Source organism: Alternaria arbusti (genome assembly GCF_024043155.1).
Source record: "Alternaria arbusti strain BMP 1465 chromosome Unknown scaffold_4, whole genome shotgun sequence".
In the NCBI taxonomy this organism is placed as follows: Eukaryota; Fungi; Ascomycota; class Dothideomycetes; order Pleosporales; family Pleosporaceae; genus Alternaria; species Alternaria arbusti.
In genome coordinates, this window is record NW_026249944.1 from 1,596,143 (window position 1) to 1,619,256 (window position 23,114).

General features: G+C 52.0%; 8 protein-coding genes across 8 annotated transcripts; 4 read left to right on the top strand and 4 right to left on the bottom strand.

The window, feature by feature from the left end:
• Nucleotides 1–876: 876 nt before the first annotated feature.
• Nucleotides 877–2,244, top strand: J4E86_004186 (uncharacterized protein; the record flags this gene model as incomplete). The annotated part of the gene is made up of 1 exon (XM_051444730.1): nucleotides 877–2,244. The coding sequence occupies one exon, from the start codon at nucleotides 877–879 to the stop codon at nucleotides 2,242–2,244; it is 1,368 nt and encodes a 455-aa protein (XP_051304355.1).
• A 1,411-nt stretch (nucleotides 2,245–3,655) lies between these two features.
• J4E86_004187 (uncharacterized protein) lies at nucleotides 3,656–4,591 on the top strand (the record flags this gene model as incomplete). Its single annotated transcript, XM_051444731.1, has 1 exon — nucleotides 3,656–4,591. One exon carries the CDS (start codon nucleotides 3,656–3,658, stop codon nucleotides 4,589–4,591), a length of 936 nt encoding a protein of 311 aa, XP_051304356.1.
• A 5,893-nt stretch (nucleotides 4,592–10,484) lies between these two features.
• J4E86_004188 (uncharacterized protein) lies at nucleotides 10,485–11,297 on the bottom strand (the record flags this gene model as incomplete). Its single annotated transcript, XM_051444732.1, has 1 exon — nucleotides 10,485–11,297. The coding sequence occupies one exon, from the start codon at nucleotides 11,295–11,297 to the stop codon at nucleotides 10,485–10,487; it is 813 nt and encodes a 270-aa protein (XP_051304357.1).
• A 499-nt stretch (nucleotides 11,298–11,796) lies between these two features.
• Nucleotides 11,797–12,993, top strand: J4E86_004189 (uncharacterized protein; the record flags this gene model as incomplete). Its single annotated transcript, XM_051444733.1, has 1 exon — nucleotides 11,797–12,993. One exon carries the CDS (start codon nucleotides 11,797–11,799, stop codon nucleotides 12,991–12,993), a length of 1,197 nt encoding a protein of 398 aa, XP_051304358.1.
• Nucleotides 12,994–13,060: 67 nt separating this feature from the next.
• J4E86_004190 (uncharacterized protein) lies at nucleotides 13,061–14,204 on the bottom strand (the record flags this gene model as incomplete). The annotated part of the gene is made up of 3 exons (XM_051444734.1): nucleotides 13,061–13,197; nucleotides 13,285–14,117; nucleotides 14,179–14,204. 3 exons carry the CDS (start codon nucleotides 14,202–14,204, stop codon nucleotides 13,061–13,063), a joined length of 996 nt encoding a protein of 331 aa, XP_051304359.1.
• A 1,267-nt stretch (nucleotides 14,205–15,471) lies between these two features.
• Nucleotides 15,472–16,626, top strand: J4E86_004191 (uncharacterized protein; the record flags this gene model as incomplete). Its single annotated transcript, XM_051444735.1, has 4 exons — nucleotides 15,472–16,129; nucleotides 16,183–16,397; nucleotides 16,449–16,541; nucleotides 16,588–16,626. The coding sequence occupies 4 exons, from the start codon at nucleotides 15,472–15,474 to the stop codon at nucleotides 16,624–16,626; spliced, it is 1,005 nt and encodes a 334-aa protein (XP_051304360.1).
• A 122-nt stretch (nucleotides 16,627–16,748) lies between these two features.
• Nucleotides 16,749–18,642, bottom strand: J4E86_004192 (uncharacterized protein; the record flags this gene model as incomplete). The annotated part of the gene is made up of 3 exons (XM_051444736.1): nucleotides 16,749–18,133; nucleotides 18,191–18,429; nucleotides 18,485–18,642. The coding sequence occupies 3 exons, from the start codon at nucleotides 18,640–18,642 to the stop codon at nucleotides 16,749–16,751; spliced, it is 1,782 nt and encodes a 593-aa protein (XP_051304361.1).
• A 1,662-nt stretch (nucleotides 18,643–20,304) lies between these two features.
• J4E86_004193 (uncharacterized protein) lies at nucleotides 20,305–22,700 on the bottom strand (the record flags this gene model as incomplete). The annotated part of the gene is made up of 3 exons (XM_051444737.1): nucleotides 20,305–21,851; nucleotides 21,965–22,189; nucleotides 22,244–22,700. 3 exons carry the CDS (start codon nucleotides 22,698–22,700, stop codon nucleotides 20,305–20,307), a joined length of 2,229 nt encoding a protein of 742 aa, XP_051304362.1.
• Between the last annotated feature and the right edge of the window lie 414 nt (nucleotides 22,701–23,114).

A 23,114-nucleotide genomic window follows, 5' to 3' on the forward strand; every position in this document is an offset into this window, starting at 1 on the left:
TTCGCGCTCATTACAGCGAGGGAAAGGGTCGGCTGAAGCGTCGGTTCGTGTAGCTCCTCTGTCGGTCGCGTTCTAGCTTGCTCCTATTGCAGCTGGCTAAGATGTCTACCCAGGCTCGACTTGGAATACAGTGTGACCCAGCGAGCTTCATAAAAGTAGCAGGCCTGTCCGGTCAGCCTCGTCATTCCGTAGGCGGCGCTCCGGGAGTTAGCGTATCTTGACGCCCGAGCTTCAAGCCACTGCGTACAAACTCGCTCCCTCCCTTACCCCACCACGACGATACATCAGTCGCCGGCCACGATTTCCGGGCGGTTACTCAGTACATTGGCTCGTAAGTTACCCCTCGCTGCATAGCTCAGGATCGAAGAGCTATCAAGTTCGCGTGCAGCAACCGTTGACAGACGTTGTGAGCAGAAGCGATACAGAAACTTCACGAGAGTTCGCTACTACGCACAATCTTAGCAGACGTCTCATCGGTATTCAAGCATTCTGATAACGAAGCGGCTTCTACTGCGGCACTGCAACGCCAACACACGAGTCCGACAGACCTCACCGTGAGTAGTCTGCATTCCTGGCCGCCTGCTAAACTGTTATTGACGTCTCGCACAGTTACGTTGCTACGCTTGCTACGCAGAAGTCCTCCAGCTTCGTCGTGTACAGCCATACGGTCAATCAAGACGAGCGACCACGAGCAAGTCCGCAGTCACCATCTACCACCCCGGAGAGCAACCGAACCAGAAACGCCCAAGATCATGGCCAGCGTGTGAGCGACAATGCTAAGGTTGTTCTAAGTTAATACTGACATCTCAAAGGCAAGCGTTTGGACCTCGTCCCCATACACATTACGATAACAAGGTGAAGCCTTGCCTGAGCGCCATGCCCGTCGAGCTCCAACGTAACACTCTGGATTATGTCACCGACACCCCTTCGGCTCTGGTCAATATGTGCCATGCCTCGAACGTCCTTTCGCATGTCGCGAACGAGTTTCTGCAGGCGGGTAGATGTCTCGAAACAAGTGGCGAAGCGAATCGCACCGCGTTCGACTTGGCTGAGTACCTGTTCGCCTCTGGAGGTGTCATCCGGCAACAACCCATTTACGGCTCAGACACAAAAGATAACACAACTGATCGTGTCATGATCATGGCTTCAGTGTTCACTACTCTCATCATCACTCGACGCTCGCCCTATCTCCGCCCGACCGAGCTTCACCCACTCGATGATGGCGCCATGGCGAAATACAAGAAAACCATAAACTCCTTCCGGGTTTTGTCATCGCACGCGAAACAGGAATGGTGTGAAGCGCTTTCGCGTGGCGAGGACCGAGCTATCCTCCTCCTCTTGTTCTCAGTCTTTCGCCGCCTGGATAACCTTGTCCTGCGCGGCAGCACACACTGTCTGCCTTTAAGGAGGTCTCTTCAACCCACGGCTGATTTCTCCGCAATCCGCGTTCTGGAATTATCCGACATCACCGACAAGGCGCTTTCTGACAGCTGTCGCTATATCATGACACTCTCAAGTTTGGATGAGCTGACATTCTCTGACATGAGTCTGACGCAGCCCAAGATCCGAAATCTGAGGGTAGACACGCTACACATCGACACCCTTCGCTTCCTACGTTGTTATGCAACGCCTGCAGCTGTCGCATGTATGGTTACAGCCTGTAGGTACCTCGAAACCTTCGAGTATACGGTCAGCGGTGTGCAGTACTACAAGTCTCACGATACTTACATCGGGAACAAAGATCTGCCGATGGTCGATCAACTGGGCCACAATGATCTTGTGCTGAAGAAAATAACGATCAGCTCCATGGACTTTGTTCCCAAGCTTGGCTTCTTGCGCATGAGCCCACTGCCTAGGTACTGGGTGCTGGAGTATCTGGACGTTGAGACGCGTTACTTGTTGTCTGATAAGGTGAACGCAATGCCTCAGGATCGGATCGATCATTCAATCGTGATCAATACGATGAGCAACTTGCTCCAGACGCTCATTCTACGCGATTGCAGCTGGGACAAGATGTTGCTGGTAATGAAACTGTTTGTGAGAGCGAAAACCATTGGAGGGAGGTGTCCTGACTTCACAACACTCTTCGTTAGCTACAGGAGGCCCATGACCGAGAATTCTTCGGCCCTCGCAAAGTTGCGAAAGCTTGCCTCAGCTTGTGAGGCTGCTGGTATCAACGTTGTCACCAAGGCCAAGGAAACAGGTTGGCTGAAGAAGTCCCGTAAGGGTCCCGCTCGTAGGTGATACTGTAACTGGAGTTTACGTCGCGACTCTATCCTTCTGCGAGTGTCACAAAATTCTGCCTGATCCTGGTAAGAGGTAGCTAGTAATTTTGAAAAGGCTTTCATGAACACGACAAGCTCATGGCAATAACAGACGCTGGTCTCAGTCCATACTGTCGACTACACAGCCAACTACACAGGTCGCGAATGTACAATAACCTAATACATTTTCTTCAATAGCCTTGATTGACAATTCCTTCTGTCTTTCGATTCATCAATGTTGTCCCCAGGTACTAGATCGATGTTGCAACAAGCGACATGAGTGTTGTGCTTCGACGTTTCGGCGTGCAGTGCTTTTTGTAGATGAAGGCGAAGTTGGAAACTGAGAAGCATCATGCACCTTTTTATGACGTAACCGGAAAGCACAATTGAAGAACGCGCGAATGTGCTTTGTGATAAATGCCCTTGCTTGGAAGGAGAGAACAACCGAGAGTAGTGCTCGTATATGTCAATTGGTGTTGCACGAGGCGCGGCATCGGAGCTTCTCAGCTGGCCAGAGTTGAGGTTTCCTTCATGCGCGCCAGCACACGTCCTCCGGACCGAATGAAGAGAGTGCGCCTTTGACTCAGGCTGTGGTCTAGTCCTGCTCCGAACTCTTCGACTCGTACCTTCCCATCATCTCCCAACACGCACCACAATGCGCAATACGCTTTCGCGCATACATGCAAACATCGTCCGCATCACGACCTCCGCACACTTCGATCGATCTGGGCGCACGTAGTATGCGCTGAAAAGCAAGGCTACCGTAACGCTGGTGCTTGAACTAGCACTAATCCGGTCCGCACCACACCCTTTTGGGCGCTACCCCTTCGCTAACGCCATTTGGCCAGCTGAACCATAACCAATTCCAGCATCACAACGAATAGCTAGGCGAAGCATGGTGTACTCGCGTGAACGCCCTCGGTAGCCCCGTAGGCGCCTGTGGGCTGATAACAAGCCTTCATCTGCGATGGCTGAGGAATCACAGCGCGAGGGCCACGTACTGAATTCCATAGGGCTGGCGTAAGGCTTGAATGAACGGTACTCTAGAAAGTATTTGGTTGGTACTACTGACTTTTGCATCGCGATAGCGCAGTGATGCAGATGTTGGTATGTGATAGGAATCTTGTGGCGTTGCTAAAGGATGCATTCACTGAACTGAGGCCTTCATGTGGCTTGCTGTATCCATCTTTCACAACATCAGTGCGGTAAGAAGCCCTCTGAGTATTGTTTCGTGCGGTTGATCCATATATCATGCACCCGTTCCTTTTCTTGAGACACGGCTCGCTACCCGACTACCTTTCAGACTCTGCGTTGGGAGTTGCATACGTTCATAGCAGGCCATCTGCTCTTCGCTCGTTACTTTCATAAACTCCACTCTCGTTCCAAACATCATGAAGCTATTCACCTACGAAACCTGGGGGGTGCCCAGGGCCGGCTTCGATCCTTCATACAACTTCGTCCGTTCGCACTTCGTCTCACCCGTCGTCCTCGCATGCGTCCGTGGCTTGCTGAGCATATACTGCTTCACGACCATCATAACATGCTATACCTGGCTGGCGAACGAGACGGCTACAATCAAACTCAAAGATGTGAACATAGGATCCTATACCATCCAACAAGGCAATGCAGCTATCGGGCAGTCGTTCTCATTCTTCACCTACCTCACCTTCTGGTCACTCGGTTTCTACTTCCTCGTCTCGAGCGTACACACATTCATGTATGCGTCCCGGCAACGAACATGGTTACACACGTGGCCAAAGTACTTGCAGCTCTTGCATAGCATGTACTACTCCACCATGACCTCATTTCCGTTCTTGGTCACGATCGTCTTTTGGGGTACCATGAACTCTGGGTGGCCAGCTGGACGATTCGAACAGTGGATCAACATCTCCGTTCACGGTCTCAACAGCGTCTTTGCTGTGACTGAGATCATGCTATCAGCAACCGAGCCACAGCCGTGGCATCATCTGTCGGTTGTCCTTGGAGTCTTGTCTATTTACCTTGGGCTCTCGTACCTCACGCGGTATACTCAGGGCTTCTACGTGTATGAGTGGATGAACCCGGCACACGGCAACGCCAGCATCGTTCTGCATGTCTTGGGTTATGCAGGCGGAATGATTGCGCTGTTCGTGCTCGCACGGTACGCAATTATGGCCAGAAATATGCTAGCGCGACGACTGCAGGGGTCTGAAGAAATGGAGTATGGCGAGAAAGGCATCCAGCTTGAAGATGATCGGTCCGATACTTGGTCGGCGAAGGTCGGGGTGGTCAAGCCGACGCCCATGCGCGTGCAGAAGAAGCCAGAGATAGTCGTTTCCGAAGTCTAGGAGGTAGTGCCGAATTAGCGTCAGGGTTTATGTTAGACATGGATTCAGTCATGATATTGCGCAATGCCATCCTTCGGATATGAATCAGCTTCCCTTTTAGGCTATGGAGCAAGGCCTTTGTGATCTGACATGTGCACCGTCAACTGAAAGCCTACTCCGGTCCCGCTGATCCATTGTACACACTTCCACTTCTGCATAGGTTGATCCCTGCCGGTCACAGCCTCAATGCAAAAGTATTCAGAGGCCAGGCGGAAGGCGGCTGTCCATGCGAGTTTCAGTGTTGGCTTGGAGGCCTAAGGCCGGGCAGTGAGGGGCTGGATGAGAGTGAACTCTCCAACGATCAACAAAACAATCCACAGTTCTCGATGTCATACCAAGACTGAAGCAATCGAACCCACGGGTGTCGCGGCTACGTGAATGTGCATTGTCGGTGTAGTGGTCTTGTGTACTGTCAGATGCGCAGTTGCCTCCTGTTTAAGAGACTCCCTGGCATCGATACGCGCAATTGATCACGTTGATAAGTGCTGTGCGATCTCTTCGGGGTTGCGAGTCCTGTACCGTCTGTCAAGCTTTGTCGCAGTACGTGCGAAAGACGTGTTCACCGCTCCCTTCTTGACCCACCATGTGACGAACCCGAGTTATAATGGGCACTGAATCTCGTCGACGGTCGCAAGAGTACTCCATATACACATCACGACTGGGCTAATCGGAAAAAGGCATTAGACACAATGCAGTGCCTGTAATTCAGACTTGGAGTAATTTCTGTGGGGTTTGACGCAGGTCTTTCATGAAAGTGGCTGATTCGATAAGGCCAGCGTCGTGACGCCATAGCTCGACATCGCCAACTGTCTTACATCGCGAGAGACGATGTCAAGGCGGCAGATGATGAAGACGAAGTCTGCCTTGTTGATAAGCGTCACGCCCAAGGTCCGTGACTAAAGAGATGTCTTTAGATCGATGATGAAAGCCTTCGGTACCGCTCTCCAGCGCCTTATGGTCCAGTGCTAAGAAAAAAGGGCAGTAGTAATGTTTCCTTATTGTTCCGCAGCTGAAAGCATCACGAGACAATGGAATGCCGAGCTAATCTATGTCATCGCCCGTTCGCACTGATGCGCATCAGCACCTGTGCGTTCATGTGGCTCAGCCCAGACGGGCTCTGACAAAATAGGTAGGGCCAGAAACGGATTGACAAGACGCACAAGAAACAAGTATTCCGAGTATTCTTGTTGTTGCCGCTGAGAAGGTGTGGTGATATCTGGACGCGACAGTGATGGTTGAGGATGCACGCGGACAGGGGACCGCTGCCATGGATGTGTTGCAGCCTCGGCTACGAAGTACTTGCCACGTTGGTGCTTAGCGCGCCCTCTATCTAAAATTAGGAGATAGGGGAGGCAGTGCTGGCGTACTCTCTTTCATCTCAATGGTCCTTGGTGATCGCGTCTTCCGTTACCCATTGCCACCTGCCCGACTCGTTGCATACTCAGAGTAGGATTGTTGCCGCTGGGCGCGTTCCCTCAGCGCCCTCCTTGTTGTTGCGCTGAATGCAGACCTCGGGAGGCGAGCGGCTGGCTGCACAAAGGTCGAGTGACCACGTACCGCCTTGAGCCTCACCGCTTACTGTTCGGTAATATCATGTCAGTAATGCGTAGGGCGTTGGAAGGGTTTCTCAGGTGCCGGACCCGTATCGAAGACGGCGAGCCTTGTTGAAGCTTGGGCGTTTGGCCTGAAAAGTTAGGCCAGCAATGCGTCTCAAAATCCTTTCAGATGAACCCAGATATGGAGTCCTCTAATTTCACATCCATTTCCGTCAGATCTGAGCTTCAATTGGAGATTCTCTGTCTTGGCCCCGTTGGTATGACTTGAACATGCACCGTTTAAGCAATCTGCACGTCCTTCTGTAAGGATTGTCCCTTCCGACATCTACACATGGCAATTTACCAGCTCACGCCTTACCCCTGCGCCCGACGACCACCGCCACCCCTCTGCTACGCCGCACTAAGGTTGCCAACCATATGTATCGCACCTGTTCCACTGGCAATACCACGCACCCGGGATTTCGGAAGCATAGAACAGTTGGAGCTATCGGATCTGCGAATCGGCTATTAGCATCGTTTAAACTCGCTCGAATACTACAGTGGTGCAGTAGCGCAACGCCCTCAAGCCGCACCTCACCTCCACATTCAACACCAAGCTCTTAGGCCTGGTCTGCGCATCCCTGCGTTCAGCCTTGGACATATCTGCATACGGTGCAGCTCTCTTTAGGATGCTACCCGGCGCCCAGCTGCTGACGATCCCGACCGCATCGTCGAACTATAAGCTTGACGACATCTCGTCTACAAGCAAGCTAGTTCTATCCTCCAATCGACTTATTCTCCACCTCCAGGGCGGCTCGACGCACAACGAAGACGAGGAATACATGGCACAACATAATCACCGTTCCAGCCGCTTGCAGACTGAGAATGAGCTGTGGCTAAATATGCCTGCCTCTTCTGCACAACAACAGGAGCATGGCCATCGATTAGAGCCATCCGCCTACAAAGCAACCTCGCAGCGGATCAGTGTATGTCCTACGAGCGGCTCGAACCTTAACAAGCCACTACCACCATCGCCATCCGGTCCAGAGAAACGATCTCACAAGCCAACCTTGTTGCGAGGGTTTCTCCGACGCGAATCTTCAGAGCAACCGGAGTCAACCCATCTCCGACCGGAACCGTATCAACCAAAACGGCACTCGGCCAGCCTGAACGTAGACACAAACAGCCAGCACCGCCACACTTACTCCAGAAGCATGCCGAACTCTCCCTACGGGTTCGGTCAATCTACTTATCAGGACCTGGCGACCTATCCTCGGGCGCATTCTTCAGCCTCAAATCACTCAGACGCCGTGCAGTACCAACCGTACTCGCTGCCACCACAATCGCAGTCCTCCCGGCCTCTACAACAACGTGCTGTTTCTATGAATCCTTACTTCGAGACAGCATCAACACCACGATCGCGCACTTTCCCCGAATCTACGCTTGGCGTTACGGCCCGCGACAACGCCTCTAGTCGGCCACGGCCGCACACAACATGGGGCTCTCCTACTGAGGCTTTCACTGACGTGTCTCAATTTCATCTTTTCGCAGAGGCTATGACCGGTCTACCAAACGACAACGAGTCCTTTTCACCAACCGGCCCACCGCAACTTCGAGGTTCACTTTTCGCCCGAAGAAACACTAATGACACTATCCCAATCCCTCTTCAACATCCTCAGCATTCGTCGAGAACCCTACCAACACGGCGGCCTGAAAGGGAACAGAGAGATGACTGGCAGAATTTTGAGCCACCGCCGCTTATCTCGTCACGAGCAGCACCTGCACTGAACCACACGATGTCGGTGCCCAATCCACCTCTCGATGCTTATCAGCAATGGCAGCCACCATCGCACCTGGACGCCGTTACAGTTGAACTGAACCTGCTGGGGCTGAATGACCCTCAAGGATCCGATGATGAACTTCCGGACTATCAACAAAGCCAGGCGGAAATGGCAGCGAAAAAGAGACAAGAAGCGTCAGCAAGGGCTCGCGAACTAGAAGCGAGGTGGAGGGGTACGCGGAGATGAATACGGCCATCGAGAAAGAGATCATCCCAACAAATCAAAACCAAATATACTGCATAATATCAAAGTTCACGTTCCTTCCGCATGCGAATGTTAATCTCGTCAGCCTTCGCGAAGGCTGACGAGATATAGGCTCCAGACCCAAATTTGGAGTCACTACTCCATATCGCCGGCTTTTCGATGGGCCAAACAATATCTAGGCTGCATATAGCCCCGGCACATCGCTCATGATACCTGACTCTAATACATCATCCGTGTTTCTCAACACATATTGATATCGAAGTAAACCATATACGCATGACTGCTGCAGTCATGGGGATGATGCAGCGTTGCGGCACCGCCCCCGCGATCGTCTGTCCCGGGCCGGTCTATCGTTCGATTATATGTATTGCCTACATTGGTGTCACGCCAATAGAACTTGTAAGGGTCAGATATTTACCGGAAAGGGAATTCGGCCCCTACATTGATTGACACCATGCGTACGAAAGAGTAATTTGCATGGATACAATTTCCAAAGTGAATACTGGTGTAGCTGATAGTCACGATAGGGAACATGGTCAATACTGTTGGACAGGTGTCTCCGGGCGGGTATCGCGCTAGCACACCTAAATTGAGCTGAGTAGTCACCCATAGTACATCCCTTCACGCCTAGCATGTTTGACGTTGTCACTTCGCTGTAAGCAAATTGGACATTGTTCAGTAGAGATCCGGACAGCTACATGAGATGTGACAAAGACATGGAAATATGCCTTGCGGACAGCCTCGTGCGGATCGAAAAATTGACTGCGTGATGTACCTGGCCGGTCATCATCCGGCTTGACAAGAGAGCGGCATGAACATGGTCGGTGATACGTACTTTTGAAGGCTGGCCAATCATTGAAGTTCTGAGTCACACCCTTTCCATGCCACGTTTTTGGGGCTTATCTAGGTACCGTCACATTACTAGGTTCCGCATGCTGTGAGAAAACGAAGGCTTGGAAATCATGTATGGTACACTCCTACAACTGCGCGTAGTCAACTGACCAGTCTACACATCACTAACCACGTTAATGGTAACACGGAAGTACCTAAGGACCAAGTAAATGCACGTAAGTCTCGAAAGAGAGCAAAGTAGATGCGGGGAGTTTGGGGGCGGAAAAGCTTATCATGCGCACGTTGTATGCTGTAGCATACCCAGCGGGCCAAGATCTCGACCCAGCACTTTCGACTGCATAATGTATCAATGAGGTTCTAATCACCGAAAAGTACAGTATAGCCAGTGAGTGTCCAAGTGGCAATGCTACACACCATACCTTTTTGTAGGCAAAGCACCACACTATCACCGCGACTCTCTCGCCATTCCCTTTTTAGGTAACACTACCGCTTCTGCGCTGAACGACCATTCCGCTGCATGAGCATGTGCAAGCCTAAGCGCAACGTTACACGGAACAGAGGCACGGTCGCTGTCGCCGCTACCAAGAGTTGTGGTTTACTATGCCCGCCAACCCGGAATTGAGGCTGTGCACACGCACGTCAGATGCACGCGGGCCGGAACGATCAACAAATGTTTGAAAATAGCAGATGATGCATAAGGGGGGAGATGAAGGAATTAGCAAGTCGATAGTTTACAGCTGCAGCAGTGATCACAATGCGTCGTTGTAGAACAAAGAGTATGAGGAGGGGTAATGGTTTGGGGGGTCTGGAAGAACGGTGAGCTCGCAGGTGCAGGTGCAGGTGCAGCTGACTGGAGGTCGCATACAGGCCAGCGAAGACGGATGTCTTCGCCTAATCGATCGACTGAAGTCATGCATCCCATGATGCTCCTACTGCAGGTGCAGTATTTGACTTTTGCGTTGAGTGAGTTGATGCTCGTTTTCCGGTCGGGATTTCGGCGGCCCTTCCCAAGATTTCTCTGTGCCCACGCTGGACACCTTGAGCTAGACCTGTGAGCGAGAGCGCATGACTTTTCTTTCCAGCTCCTTATCAGTCATGCCGTAGTCATCGTACGACACCTGTGCAAGGCGGAGTGGACTGCTGCTGTGCAGAAGTGTAGAGCATTTCGTTGATGTTCATCCCTAAGAAGCCTAGTGCAACTCCAGAATGATGACGTCATGATCGCGTGTCTCCTCCGCGCGACTACCCAGGTATTGATCGATGTAGCTGTTCACATTCACCGTTGACTACATGCTGTAGAGTCACATTTCTACGACTACCTAAAGCATTCTCGTTATCGATGTACCTTCAATTGATCGCTGCCTAGGCCAAAACGGAACGTCCTGCTACTAAAACCTTGGAAGTATCGACGCCTAGTACCCTTCATTCTGTATTTGATGTGGAAACAACAGGGTAATCGCTGGGCGTGCCTTGATCAATTTTCTCACACTCTCGAATGTCTCTTTCCCGTTTCATGTCATCAACCCAGCCCTTGAAGACAATCTCCCCCTTTTGTGGCCGTTGCATTACGCGGTGCATATACTGATTCTCCGCCGCCAACCAAGGCGGCTGGTAATGTTTGACAGGTAACTCCGGTAAGTTTAGCCTTGCGCTGGCTTCCCAGTCCTGATCGGTGATGGCTCTAGGTTCTAGTCCTGGTACCCAGAGAACATCTCCTCCAGCAAATTCGCCAGTGTGATCAACCCAAACTTTACGTGCGAGCATGAGCATGTACGTCTCATATGTATCCGCCACTATGAGACCATCCAGGTTGTGGAAGCGACCGAACTTTACGGCGAAGCCATCTAGCAAGACACAGATCTGCCAGTGTTCGCGCTTGGTGCTGCGCGATAGATCTTCCAGCATCCGGATCAGTGCGCTGCCGCTTAGTACTCCATCTTTCCAGCGTTCCTCACCAGTATCGCGCACAAGAGGAGCTGTCCCACGAACAAATCCGGGAGGCTGGCCAACATGATTGTTCCGAGGATCTAGTTTCATAGGTTGCTTCAACCTTGGAGGCGCTGGAGGGGGCGAGCTTTCCGGCAAGGGCGTTCTGTGTGAAGGGTCTGTCCAGAATGGCGACTCTTCCGTAGTTACGGCTTGCGAAGATGGAGGCTTTCGAGGTCTAAGGCGCGACAGAGCCTCTGGCGGCGGGTCCTGCATCTCCACATCGTCTGGCGAGTAGTCAAGATCCATTGGATCATCTGTGATGGGTTCTTTCCCTCGACCACGCCCACGAGATCTTAGATTCCGTGACATTCGATGAGATGTTGCGGTGAGGTTGTTATGAGATGATGATGATGATGATGATGATGATGGTCTTGCTGACTCCGTGACTAGAAGTACGTGAGTCCTCTCACTATTTGAAGCAGAAAGGTTTGCTATGCTTAAAAATACCACGTCACATGAGGAGTCATCAGCGAGACAAGTATGAACCACGAGACGCGCATTGCATCCTGGTCAATTTACGCATCACAAAAGCGTGATGTAGCACTTTCCGCCTTCAACACAACAATGGAAGGGCTATCGTGATAAAAACGATCGCTGAGACCGATCGCAGGCTACTCAAACAAGAGAACGGGTCCGTTGAACCTGCATTTTGCCACCTTCCACAACGTTAACCAAATTTCCCCTGGGCCCATCGTTGACCACACCCCTGAAAATTTCACACCAACGGCGATATCCTGGGACTGCGATGCCCAAAATTTGCAAGAAGCTATCCGTAGACTATCAACCAAAACCGAGGGAAAAATGGACAGTAATCCAGAAGCTCGGTAGCATGGGCGGAGGTCTGAACGGCGGCATAAGCAAAGTCCAATGTAGCAATCCAAAAGCTCGGGTTATGGTATTCATTGAGAAGCGCTTCAACAAAGAGGCGTTCGAGAACGATGTACCGCGCAAAGAAATCCAGATCTTGCACCAGGTCCAGGACCACGAGAATATTACTAAGATGGTGGACCACTTTTTTGATAAGCGCAAACCAGACGGAACTGTGTATCTGGAGTATTGTACAGTAGGTAACCTGGCAGACGTCGCGCTCAATGTTGCTATGGGCGCCCACGTCAACGAACATAAGATATGGAGATGGTTCTTTGAACTGTCGTCTGCCCTTACGTACTGTCACCGTGGCCCGCAGCCAAATATGACCGATGACGAGATATTCCTGTCCGGTTGGAGTAAAATATATCATCGCGACATCAAGCCTGCGAACATCCTACTGACGATGGAAGGTGATACAGTTATAGCGAAGCTTGCCGACTTTGGATTAGCAGTAACTGAAGACTATCTGTCGCTTGAGCGTAGTATAGAACGCGCTATAATGGAACCAGGGGGGACGCCTGGGTTCGACGCTCCAGAATTTCCACTCTTCAGCGGCGCTTCAGATGTCTGGCAACTAGGCTTGAGTATGGTCTGCGCATGTACCGGAATCGTAAGCCCGCGAAGCAAAGAGTTCCCCCATGGTCAAAGATGGGACAAAGAACAACCGGCAGGCTCCAGCTATACCAGAGAACTCAGTAGCATATTGAAGAAAGCTCTAGAGAAAGACTTTGTAGAGCGGGTGCGCATATATCCCCTGTTGTTGAACATCAAGGCTGAATATGCGAAAATAAGGGAACGGCTTCCTGTCGACAAACGACTGCATAGAGTCTACGATCTAGCCGAAGAGCACGGCAATGGGAAGCCGCCAGCGGGACATCGCAGACCAAAGCATCATTTCACGAAGTGGGAGGGCCCGGCTCGTCCCGGACATACAGGTGACCATGGCAACCCAATGCCATTTTACGGAGCGGGATTCGATGAAGATGAGCTGGACCAGTTCAACCCCGGAATGGGATTTGGGCCTTATATGCCCGGTGATTTCGACCCGAGGCGCATGAATGCATTCAACTAGGCTTTATGATGAGTCCAAAGGCGTGATAAGGTAGCTGAAGCGGTCGGAGATAGCCGCATCATGTATTTCAAGAGTTGTGCCAACCCCACGACTCTTCGAGTTGGTTAATGGCCGCTGTGGGAGGAAAGCCATGCGATCGTTCACAGGCATACCATAGATCGCGAAGCTGTTCTTGATCCTCACGAAGCGTGAAGCGATCGCCGACTGGGAATGTTAGATATAGAAGCAATACAAATGTTACACACGACTACTCCTCGTCATAGTCGCGTTAGGGGATCGGAATGAGCTTACCTAATGCGATCGCGAAGCAGGCAACAAACTTGCAAGGAAACCATTTGGAGTTCGATTGGGCCACTCCGCATAGTGTGCGGACGTTGTCTTGCACGGCTCTATCCACAATAGCGCGTGATGCTTTGTGTGCTGGTCCAAGTTGCGGAATCGTCGGATCATGTACAATCAGCAGCATATGAGCTAAGAGGTTATACTGGGTGCCCATAACGTGGGTCTTTTGGTGGAAACGAATGTCCGGGAAGTTTCTCCCGCTACCGTCTCGATCTTGCCGGAAATAGTATGGGTCGAAGCTGTCAGGCCTACACTGTGTCCAGGATCTGTTCTCGTCCATCAGTTGGTTGTAGCGAGCAATGCTGTTTCTACCTTCCCCAAAGACGAAGTTGCTCACGTCGCCGAGGTGAGCAATCGTTCGTGTAGCCCAGATGGAGTCGTTAGCCGGCTCGAGTGAGCGATCAGCGGGGAAGATGTGTAATTTAAACGCGCGTTGCGTCATGAGTGAGATCCACAGTTCCTGACGAAAAGCAGCCCAGTAGATAGCCTGCCGCCGATCAGGTCCAGATGTTGCAGCGTATGATTGTTCAGCAGCACGGATTATAGCCTGGGTGCCGAACAAATGGCCCTGGGGGTCGGAGCCGATAATCGAGATGTTCATCTCTTCCAAGAGTCGCAAGATGACGGTTGCAGCAAGTAACGGCTCTTCTTTGATGGTGACGTTGTCGTTCAGCGCTGGAATCAGCGTGTCAAAGCATCGCTGATAGTAGGCATCTGCGATGTAAGGGTCGAAGTCGGTGGTTCGACTAAGCTGACGAGCAGATAGCGCAAGAATGGCGTTCCTGAATAAGAGTGATGATTAGTCGATTGCTAACGCATATACGCAGTAGACGCACTACATACATCAAGGTACTATTTTGCTTAGCCATCTGGACGATGTGAACCCCAAAATGATCTCTGGTGTCGACCATGTCGAACTTGCATTCGTCAGTCAAAGGCCCATTCTCCGGACAAAATACTCACGAATAATGCGACGTTCTCGATGTAATGCTGCAGCAGCATTGCCTCTTGCTCATGCTCCAACGGCCATAGGACAGGTTCACCGGGAGGCTGTTGATACACAAAGGTACTAACTCCCTCTTCCTGATGTGGCTGGTACGTGCTTGTGTTCGCTCGGTGGCCATGTAATGCTGGAGGCGCAGGTGCTTGGTGCTGCACAGGAGATTCCGAATTTAGTAACGACAGGACTGTGAGGTTTTCCGTAGGGGTGAACAAGGTTGAGTTTGGAGTCAAAGCAGTACCCGGAGCACTTCCAGGGGTACAGCTGGGTGATGGCGCATGAACTGAAGGGCTGTCGAATGGAGAATAGCCATCCTGCACATATTGAGAGCGAATTTCGCTCGATTCGTCCAAAAATTGGACTGCCAAATCGTGTCAGCGACAGATGCAACAGACCCGGGTAAGTTCTCACTTCGCGGAGGGTACGACACCCAAGGTTGTTCAACACTGAACGAATCTGAGATTGACGACCGCCGGAACCGTCTACCGCTTTCGTAGACGCATTCTTTCTTCGCCTGCGCACACCTTGCACATGCCGGCTGCTTGCCATCACCTATCGCAACGTCATCAGTATGCCGGCATCACTAGCGAGAGGCTTCCAGCTTACATCGATAATGACGCGTGCGGCATCGATTGCTACGAACGGTTAAGCGATGTCCAGGTCGTGCGCAAAGGATGCGAAGTCTCGTACCATGGCATTTGCGATAAACCTTAACGTAGTCGTGGAATCGCGAAGGATGCGTGTGCGGGCTAATTTACGAAGCTGGGACACGCGCGATAACGATGCGCAAAGGGGTCCAGGACGAGGAATGCCCGCCGAGATGAGCAGAGTCGTGCCCAACCATGTTCCACCGGTTACTAAGGACGGGCTTTGATGATCGCGTCCGCGGCTTCGGAAAATCCAGATAGCGTGTCACAGCGGCGACTAGCCCCGCTTCCTACCCCACATCTTGGCAGGGACGAAAGAGGTAAGTCTCCCCGGCACACTCGTCTGTCGTGTACAGATATGGCAGTGGCGATAGGTTTACACCACGTTTACGTTGCCGGAAGATTTTAGCAATAAGCTAGACACCCAAATATTGTCTCTCCCTGTACGGACAATTCGAAGCCGATTGCTACTTCATCACATCATTCATCATGCCCCATGCACTATCACCGGAGCAAGACGTGCCGAGCTTCAACGGCAAGAAACTCTTTGTCAACGATGGTTTGCTTCGACCAAGTCAAGTCGGAAAGTTGAAGGAGTCGTCTCCAGATATGCCCATGGAAGAGCTGCGTCAGCGCTACAGCGAAGATGGATATGTCTTCCTCAAGGGGTTACTACCAAGGAACGATGTCCTCAAAGCCCGCGAAGAATACTTCAAGGCGCTTGCACCGAGCGGCGTGTTGAAACCTGACACCCAGCCAGTAGATGGCATATTCGATCCTGAGAAGGACGCGGCAGACTTCCCTGGTATTGGCGCTGGTGCGGTCCCTGGGAATGGAAAGCCGGGAGAAGCGACAGCGGAGAAGTTCGTTAGTCTGGCGCTCGAAGCGCACTATGCAGATTGGTACAAAGAGACGTTTTGCAAGCACCCTGCGCTGAAAGACTTCATTGCCCGGATGACAAACTGGGGCGACAACACTCTAGGTGTCCGTAGAAGCTTATTGCGCAACAACACACCAGGAAACAAGGCCATCGGCGTACATTATGATCAGATCTTCCTCCGGCATGGCGAGCCGACGAGTGTCACTGCCTGGGTACCTATGGGCGATGTAAGCTTGACTGGAGGAGGCTTAATCTACTTGGAGAAAGGTGAGTCCTCTACTTCGTGATGGAAGATTCAGCAAAGTTAACGAGTCTGGTAGGTCATACGCTTGGCCGTGAGGTAGAGGGAGACTTTAACCGAAAGGCAGCGGAAAGTGGATTGAGCGACGAAGAAACGAAGAACGCTTTCAATCAGAACATGCTATCAACAGGGCTGCTCGCTGACGGTCCACGAGAGTATTCTGACACCTTTGACAGGCGTTGGTTGGTGACGAACTACGAAGCGGGCGACGTAGTCCTCCACAACCCGTTTGCGGTAGGTACCCTTGGGTTTGAGCTGACGTATATCTTGGCTAATAGTAGTCAGATACACGCATCCACATTGAATTATGACCCAAATAACGTGATTAGAGTTGGTACTGATCTGAGATTCGTCGATGGCAGCAAGCCATGGGACACTGTAAGTAAGATGTGCACATAAATCTACATGTTGTTGACCAGCATAGCGATGGGACAAAGACTACGAGTTCAACGACGGTGTGTAAGCGGGTCAATCCTGGGTATGTCTTTGGCCGCGATGGACAAGCGACTGGGATTGTAGTTGCGATAAAGCGTAGTTCACAATCATCATTCCTCAGACGTTCAAGCCCATACACGTCTCCACCCGTCAATATGGTACTTTGCTTGCCATAGCTTTCCAAAACTCACATCGCCCGCCCCTTCCACCCTCCCATGCATTTGCATCGGCCAAATTGATCTGGTTGCTGACGCCCGGATCGCTATAAACGTAGTAGTAAAGGTCGTCTGTCGCTTGCACCAAGGAAGGGATGCCGCCTGTAGCATTCATATTCAGTAGTACCGGCTGGTTTTCGTTCCACTTTGGCCAAGAGATGTCACTCGAACCATGCCCAGTCGCGGGCGGGATCGTCGAGTTTGCGACACCGCCCTTCGCGTCTTCGAAGCTTATCACCGGCGAGTTCTTTGTGATGAAATTGCCCCAAATCCTACGGAAAGCGTGCTTGAAGCTTTTGCCGGGCGTTGGAGTTCCGCTCCATAGCGCTTGCAGATCATAGCCATGATAACTTGGAGGCGCACTAAACTGATACTTCCAGCCCTCTGTAAAAGCTCCAGCAGCCCAGTAGCTGGGACAGACGAAGGCGTACTCCGCAAAAACGTTCAAGAGACGTTGTTGATTTCCTGTCCCAAATTCACTCATGTTGAGTGCCGTGGGTAGACCAGTACCAGATGTAGCGAAGCGCGTAGCATTGGGCTTCACGTCAAGGTCATCCCCAGAAAATGAGTATGTTTCTTCCAGTCGGGCTTTGTCGGATGCAGAGAAGTCGGGAAATGTCAGATCAACGTAGTCTCGGAAATCCTGCAGCGTGCGCGCGGTGGGAGGCGAGAGTGGCACGCCTTCGTTTGCCATGTTACCCGATAAGACACGCCTTCCCTTTAGCGACTTTGAAGTAAGGGTTGTGGAGAGGCGGTCCTGGACAAATGTACCGTCGGTTACTGGCAAGAAAGCGAAGGTACCGAAAGGGCCAGCTTCCGAAACTCTGGCGCTGGCATTCTGAAGAACGATGGTATCCGCTGCGCGGAGGCAATCCATACTTTCCTTCGTTTTTGAGCAGCCAGATGCTTCAAGGAACGCCGCATAGGCTTCTGCGGGTTGTTCATCGTCATAATCATGCTGATAGGGTACCCATGGACTCGCTGTGATAACATTACGGAAGAGGTCTTCTCTCTGCCGCCCACCGTAGGCTTGAGATTGGTAGAGAACAGCGCCTGCTCCTGCACTCTCGCCTGCAATAGTGACCTTGCTAGGATCGCCCCCAAATTTGGCAATGTTAGCTTGGACCCACTTCAATGCAAAGTTCATGTCAAGGAGCCCAGCGTTGAGCGCACCATGCTGCTTCACCTCTGGACTCGAGAGAAACCCGAAAGCGCCCAGGCGGTACTGTATTATGACGCTGACGAAGCCATTCTTGTTCGTGGCCATAAATTCGCTGGGGTCTAGCCCAGAGGCGCTGAATAGCCCGTACCCTCCACCATCTTGATCCTGTTAGCGAGGTCCGCTACGCTTTGTGCATTGCTTGGAAAGTGACTTACGGATCCAGAAGAAGACAGGCAGGTTCTTCGCGTGAGCTGGCGCGTATACGTTCAAGAACAAGCAATCCTCGTTTCCGATCGCGGAGGTGAAGCCATAAGCCGCTGGGGTCTGTGAAGAGGCGCCAGTCTGCGGACAAGCTGGTGGATCGCTCAAAGCTGATGCTGCCGTTCTATTCCGCACAGGGGCTTGAGGAGCCGCAAATCTGAGCTTTCCGAGTGGCGGCGCTGCATACCGAATACTGCCGCGCAAGGTCAACCTTTGGAGGATTGGGAAGATCTCAGACGGAAAAGTACCTTTTGAAGATATTGATGCTGGTATTGGCATCATGACTCCCCTCATAGACAGCGTAGCCCAGGTCAACCTTGGGTGCTTTCACAGCCCGCGGTATCGGCTCAGCGCCAGATCCAGCGACAAAGAGCGCAAGCGCCAACAAGATCCCCTGACATCTCATTTTGACTGTTGTTTGTGCTCGGAAAAGTATGAGCGGTCGGGAAAGGTGTCACCGTCGCTAGAGGCTGATGTAGACCGTGGCACAAAGCCCAAGGTTGCACGCCGTTGAAAATCCTCGCTGCATGTCAGCATCTTGCAGATGCTCACGATAAGCGAAACTCTTCGTCGTGAGCATGGCTCAATGTGCGCGCGATCGATGCGTTGATTGGCATGCTCGTACGGATGTCCTCCGTTTCGGTACGCTTGCCGTCTCCCGCCTGCCGCAAGAGCCCCAGCCAGGGGGCATAGAGCTGCAGACCTCGGAGGTGCAGATTGTCGTCATTGGACTCGATTTCTAGACACTCTGTTCAGATCCTCATGATTCGCGACCCAGGGTCTGAAATGCCGAAGACGCGCATGTAACGTGTTGACATTGTATAGTGTTGGACATGCATGCTGGGAATTGTGGTGGATGGTAGCCTCTAGGCTAACGGATCCGGCGCGTGGTGCGCTCAGCGATGACGTAGACGACGCGTCGGCGAACAATTGCCAGCTTTGGGAATATCGAGACTCCGAGACGTTTCGACAACGCGTTATTGAGCATGGAATCCGATGCGATTCTCTGCCTCACATGGATAGTATGGAGTCTATGGAGGGCGACGACACTGGATGGACTATTGCACCACATCAGCTACCCAGGTACCGTTCACCATCGCAGCGCGTCTCTTCAAATCAGTCTGTCGCGATAATCATTCTGCACCAACGGTCCATCGACACGAAAGACTGTCACAATGCATCACACGACTCGAGCATATGTTTACGCATACGTCTACCAGGAAAGGGCGTGACAGAGGACTGTCAGGGAGCACGAGCCGAAGAGAGGTGATTACGGCTGCTGTTGAATTCAATAATGTCAGGACAGCGACCAAACCTTCCACAATCCACGACTACGCTATACACTTTGTGGCCTTGTAGGCTGCCGGAAATACCTGCGCCAACTCACGCACCAGACATCAAGTCACACAGAATACGCGTCGAGTCCATGTCTGGCTGTCGCAGTCAACTATTCATCAATCCAGTCCTCGTATATAAATCCTCGAGGTTCTGCCTTTAATTCCTACTCATCGATCATATCAAGCGCATCTAACATAACGATTACTAGTAGTTTTCAGCTTCCAATTTATACACAAAGCAGCCGCAGCCAGCCCTAAACGTCTAAGCACCAAAAACCACACACATATCCGCCAAAACCCGCTCAACATCATGTTTCCAGGCGGCCGCTCGTACTACCCCTACCAGAACTCGCTTCAAGACGCAAACAACGGTGGCGGCTTTTACCCCGACCGCATGTATTCGCACCAGCCCGGAGCCCGACGCGGCGAGACACGATACAATCAAGTCCACGGCAGTGGCGACAGTGGTTGGAGTTATACCGGCAGTGGAAGGTATGGAAGGTTTGAGCCGTACGATAGGAGGGGCCCGCAGAGGCGGAGACGCTGATGGCAGGGGCAGGAAAGTGGTTAAGAGAGAGGAGAGACACCATTGAAGTCCGGGAATGAGGAAAATTGGATATCATGAGAATCAATGATGATCATTTTTATTGTAATAATTTCAAGCCTATGCTATCCGTACAATCACTGCGTTCAGTACAGCCTGAAGACTTCCGTAGTGTCCCTTCTCCGTATCAACCCTGTTTCGCAAAAGCCCAGATCTGCCGGAACTGAGGATACAATACTGGCACCGCGTTGGGTACAGCGTTATACTCGGCATATCTCTTGATCGTCTCCATCTCTTTGCTCTCGATTTGGCCCTCTTCGATCGGTAAGTCCATTGTACTGCCGTTGCTTGTAGTGATGCGAGCGAAATATTCCACGTGACCTGGCGGATAAGTAGATGTTGTGCCGTTAACGAGGGGCGTTTTTGCAACAACTGTAGGTGGTGGCGTTGGCGGCACCGCCTGGTAAGGTGATTGATAGGGCTGGTGCGAAGACGGCTGAGGATGAAGGGCGGGGGAGCTGGTTCTGCTAATACCGATGCTCAAGAAATGATTATCCGGAAGCTGCGAGGGCGCAACGCTTCCCAAAGCATACGAAGGCGTAGAGCTGGCTTCTCTAACAATGGGAGTAGGCTTAAGAGTCTCCTCACCACTAGCCGTTTCGCGATCTTCGGTCCCACTCATAACCTCGTCTTCGTCGGGAGCGGATGATTTTCTTGGGTTTCGTTTGGATTTCGATGGCTTCTTCGAAGTTGAGAGCGGCTGGTCGACTGGTGCCTTTATAGAAGAACTTGCCGTTGACGTCGCATCTGGTTTGTTGGTTTCGGAAGCGTTCAGGTTTGCGGCTGCAGAGCGTCGGGTGGCTCGACGCGTTACCATCTGAGGTGGATCTTCTGTCCTTGTGACGTTCTCATCTTCTTGCTGAACTGGCGCTTGATCTGATGTGTCGCTTCCTTGCTGCTCGGACTTCCTTGGGCGGCCGACTATCCCGCCGTGTTTACCCCGCTTACGGTCTCCAGACGTGGCAGTTGGCTCACTTTTTCTTTTGATGGACTTTCTAGAGTTAGGAGGTAGCTTGTCCAAGTTTGACGGTACTGGATCAGCCGCAGCTGCAAGAAGATACGCAGAGGCAGATCCCGAGCCAGACGCTACTTCCTCCTCCATCTCGGCCTCTTGCTCGTTTACGGCTGTAGAGGATGTAGCCAGATCAGTTTTGGATGGTACGACGATGTCAGAAGCTGGATTGACAGATGTGACATCTTCCACTCCATTCATCTCCTCAGCCTCATGGCTAGACACTGGAGGCGAAGGCGGCTGGACATCTGCCATCAGATCTTCATCTTCGGCTGGTGCAGTCTCGGTTTTTTCGCCGACTGTGTTTGGTGCAGGTGATTCCTGTTTCTTCATATTTCTCAAGCCCGTACGGGGCTTGACTGCCTTCTTCGGCTTCTTAGCTTTTTTGGTCTCGGGCTCGACATCGTCCTTGGGTAGGTAGCGTCCATTTGCGCCGCGGACTTTACCCGCGCCCGCATCTCGTACTTCCGACTCTGCCTGCAAATCCTCACTGGGGTTGGAGCTGATGTTGCGCGATACGGTACCGCCTATGGGATTTGATAGAAGAGCGCCACTCTTGTCGTTAGGTGAGGTCTGGCCAAGAGCTTCCTCGGTTTTAGGCAAGCCTGATGGGGGTGGCTCGGTCTGAGACATTGCATGACTATCCAATTTTGAGGCGGGATCTAGCGTTTTTTGTCAGCATAATGAAGGAAGCGGAAACGAAAGTGAGCCCTGAGATGTGGGGTGGAGTGAGGTAATCAAGTAAGGTTGGGTAAAACAGGCGGTGGTAACTTACGTGTCTCCTGCTGGTTGCTCTGTGAAGAAGCTGCAGAATTTTGAGATCGATGGGAAGGTACGGTCTGACTCTCAAAGCTCGGCTCTCCAGACGATTTGGAAGTAACGTTGGATGGAAGTGGTACAGGAGTCTGCTGTGTCGGACGTGGGTAAGTCTGCACGTATGGTTGGTACCGGCTAGGCTTGGTTGTACCAAACGGCACTTGGAGTTCTGGTCCTACGGAGGCTGTAATGGCAGAAGTCAGTATCTGCAGGCAGGATTGGGCGAGAGCTTACTTACCATCAGGTGTGACAAACCCGTGGGGCGGCTGCCCAGCTAGACAAGCTTTCTTCTGCAATCCGTCAATTGGGAACATGACTCCGGGAGCGGCTTCACCGCGCGCGTTATTTCGAACCATAGCTGATGACATCTCCTTGAAATGTAAGTCGAGGATTGGCCATTTGTCCTGGGTTTTGCCACTGAGAGACCGCACCCTACGGTAAGCCCTGTCCAATCTGCTGAATTCCTGTGCGGTACGCATCGGTTCTGTCAACGACGCGTTCCTGGGGGCGCTGAGGTATCTTTCCTGTATCCATGTAGCGAGCTCGACGTCGTCCTGTGTTTCGCTATTGCACAGAACCTCGTGAATCTTCACTAGAGTTGGGATGTCGGCATAACCGAAGAATTCCTCAGGAAGTAGTGCTTCGGAAGCGACGTAATCAGCGGGATTGTATGGCATGCTGTATGTAGGCGCCATGGTCGTAGTGCTGACGAAAGCTGTTTTGGTTTGGGTGGAAGATAGGAAACAGCGTTGGGTGTGTGGGAGCCGAGCTATTGCGGACTTATCTGACCACGGTGACCGTGGAGTGAATACAGTTGAATAGATAAGGTGCGAGTGGTGTAAGTATTCAAGTCTTGCTATTGTCGCGCGACCCAAGTGAAGCCAGCGGTGAGGATTTTGACCGGGTAGCGGCCGGCGTCGGGCCCACGTGTGCGCCTGCGCAGTGCGAAAAGTGCAAGGGGACGTCGTTGGATCGGACCCAGGCGGCTACTGTACGAGACTTGGTGGTAGTACTCGAGGATCTTGAGCAACTGGAGAGCTTAGATCAAAAGGTGGGGAACGAGTTGGTGACGGCGAGGGTGGAAGTCCGTGCCCAGTGGTGGTGTTCTA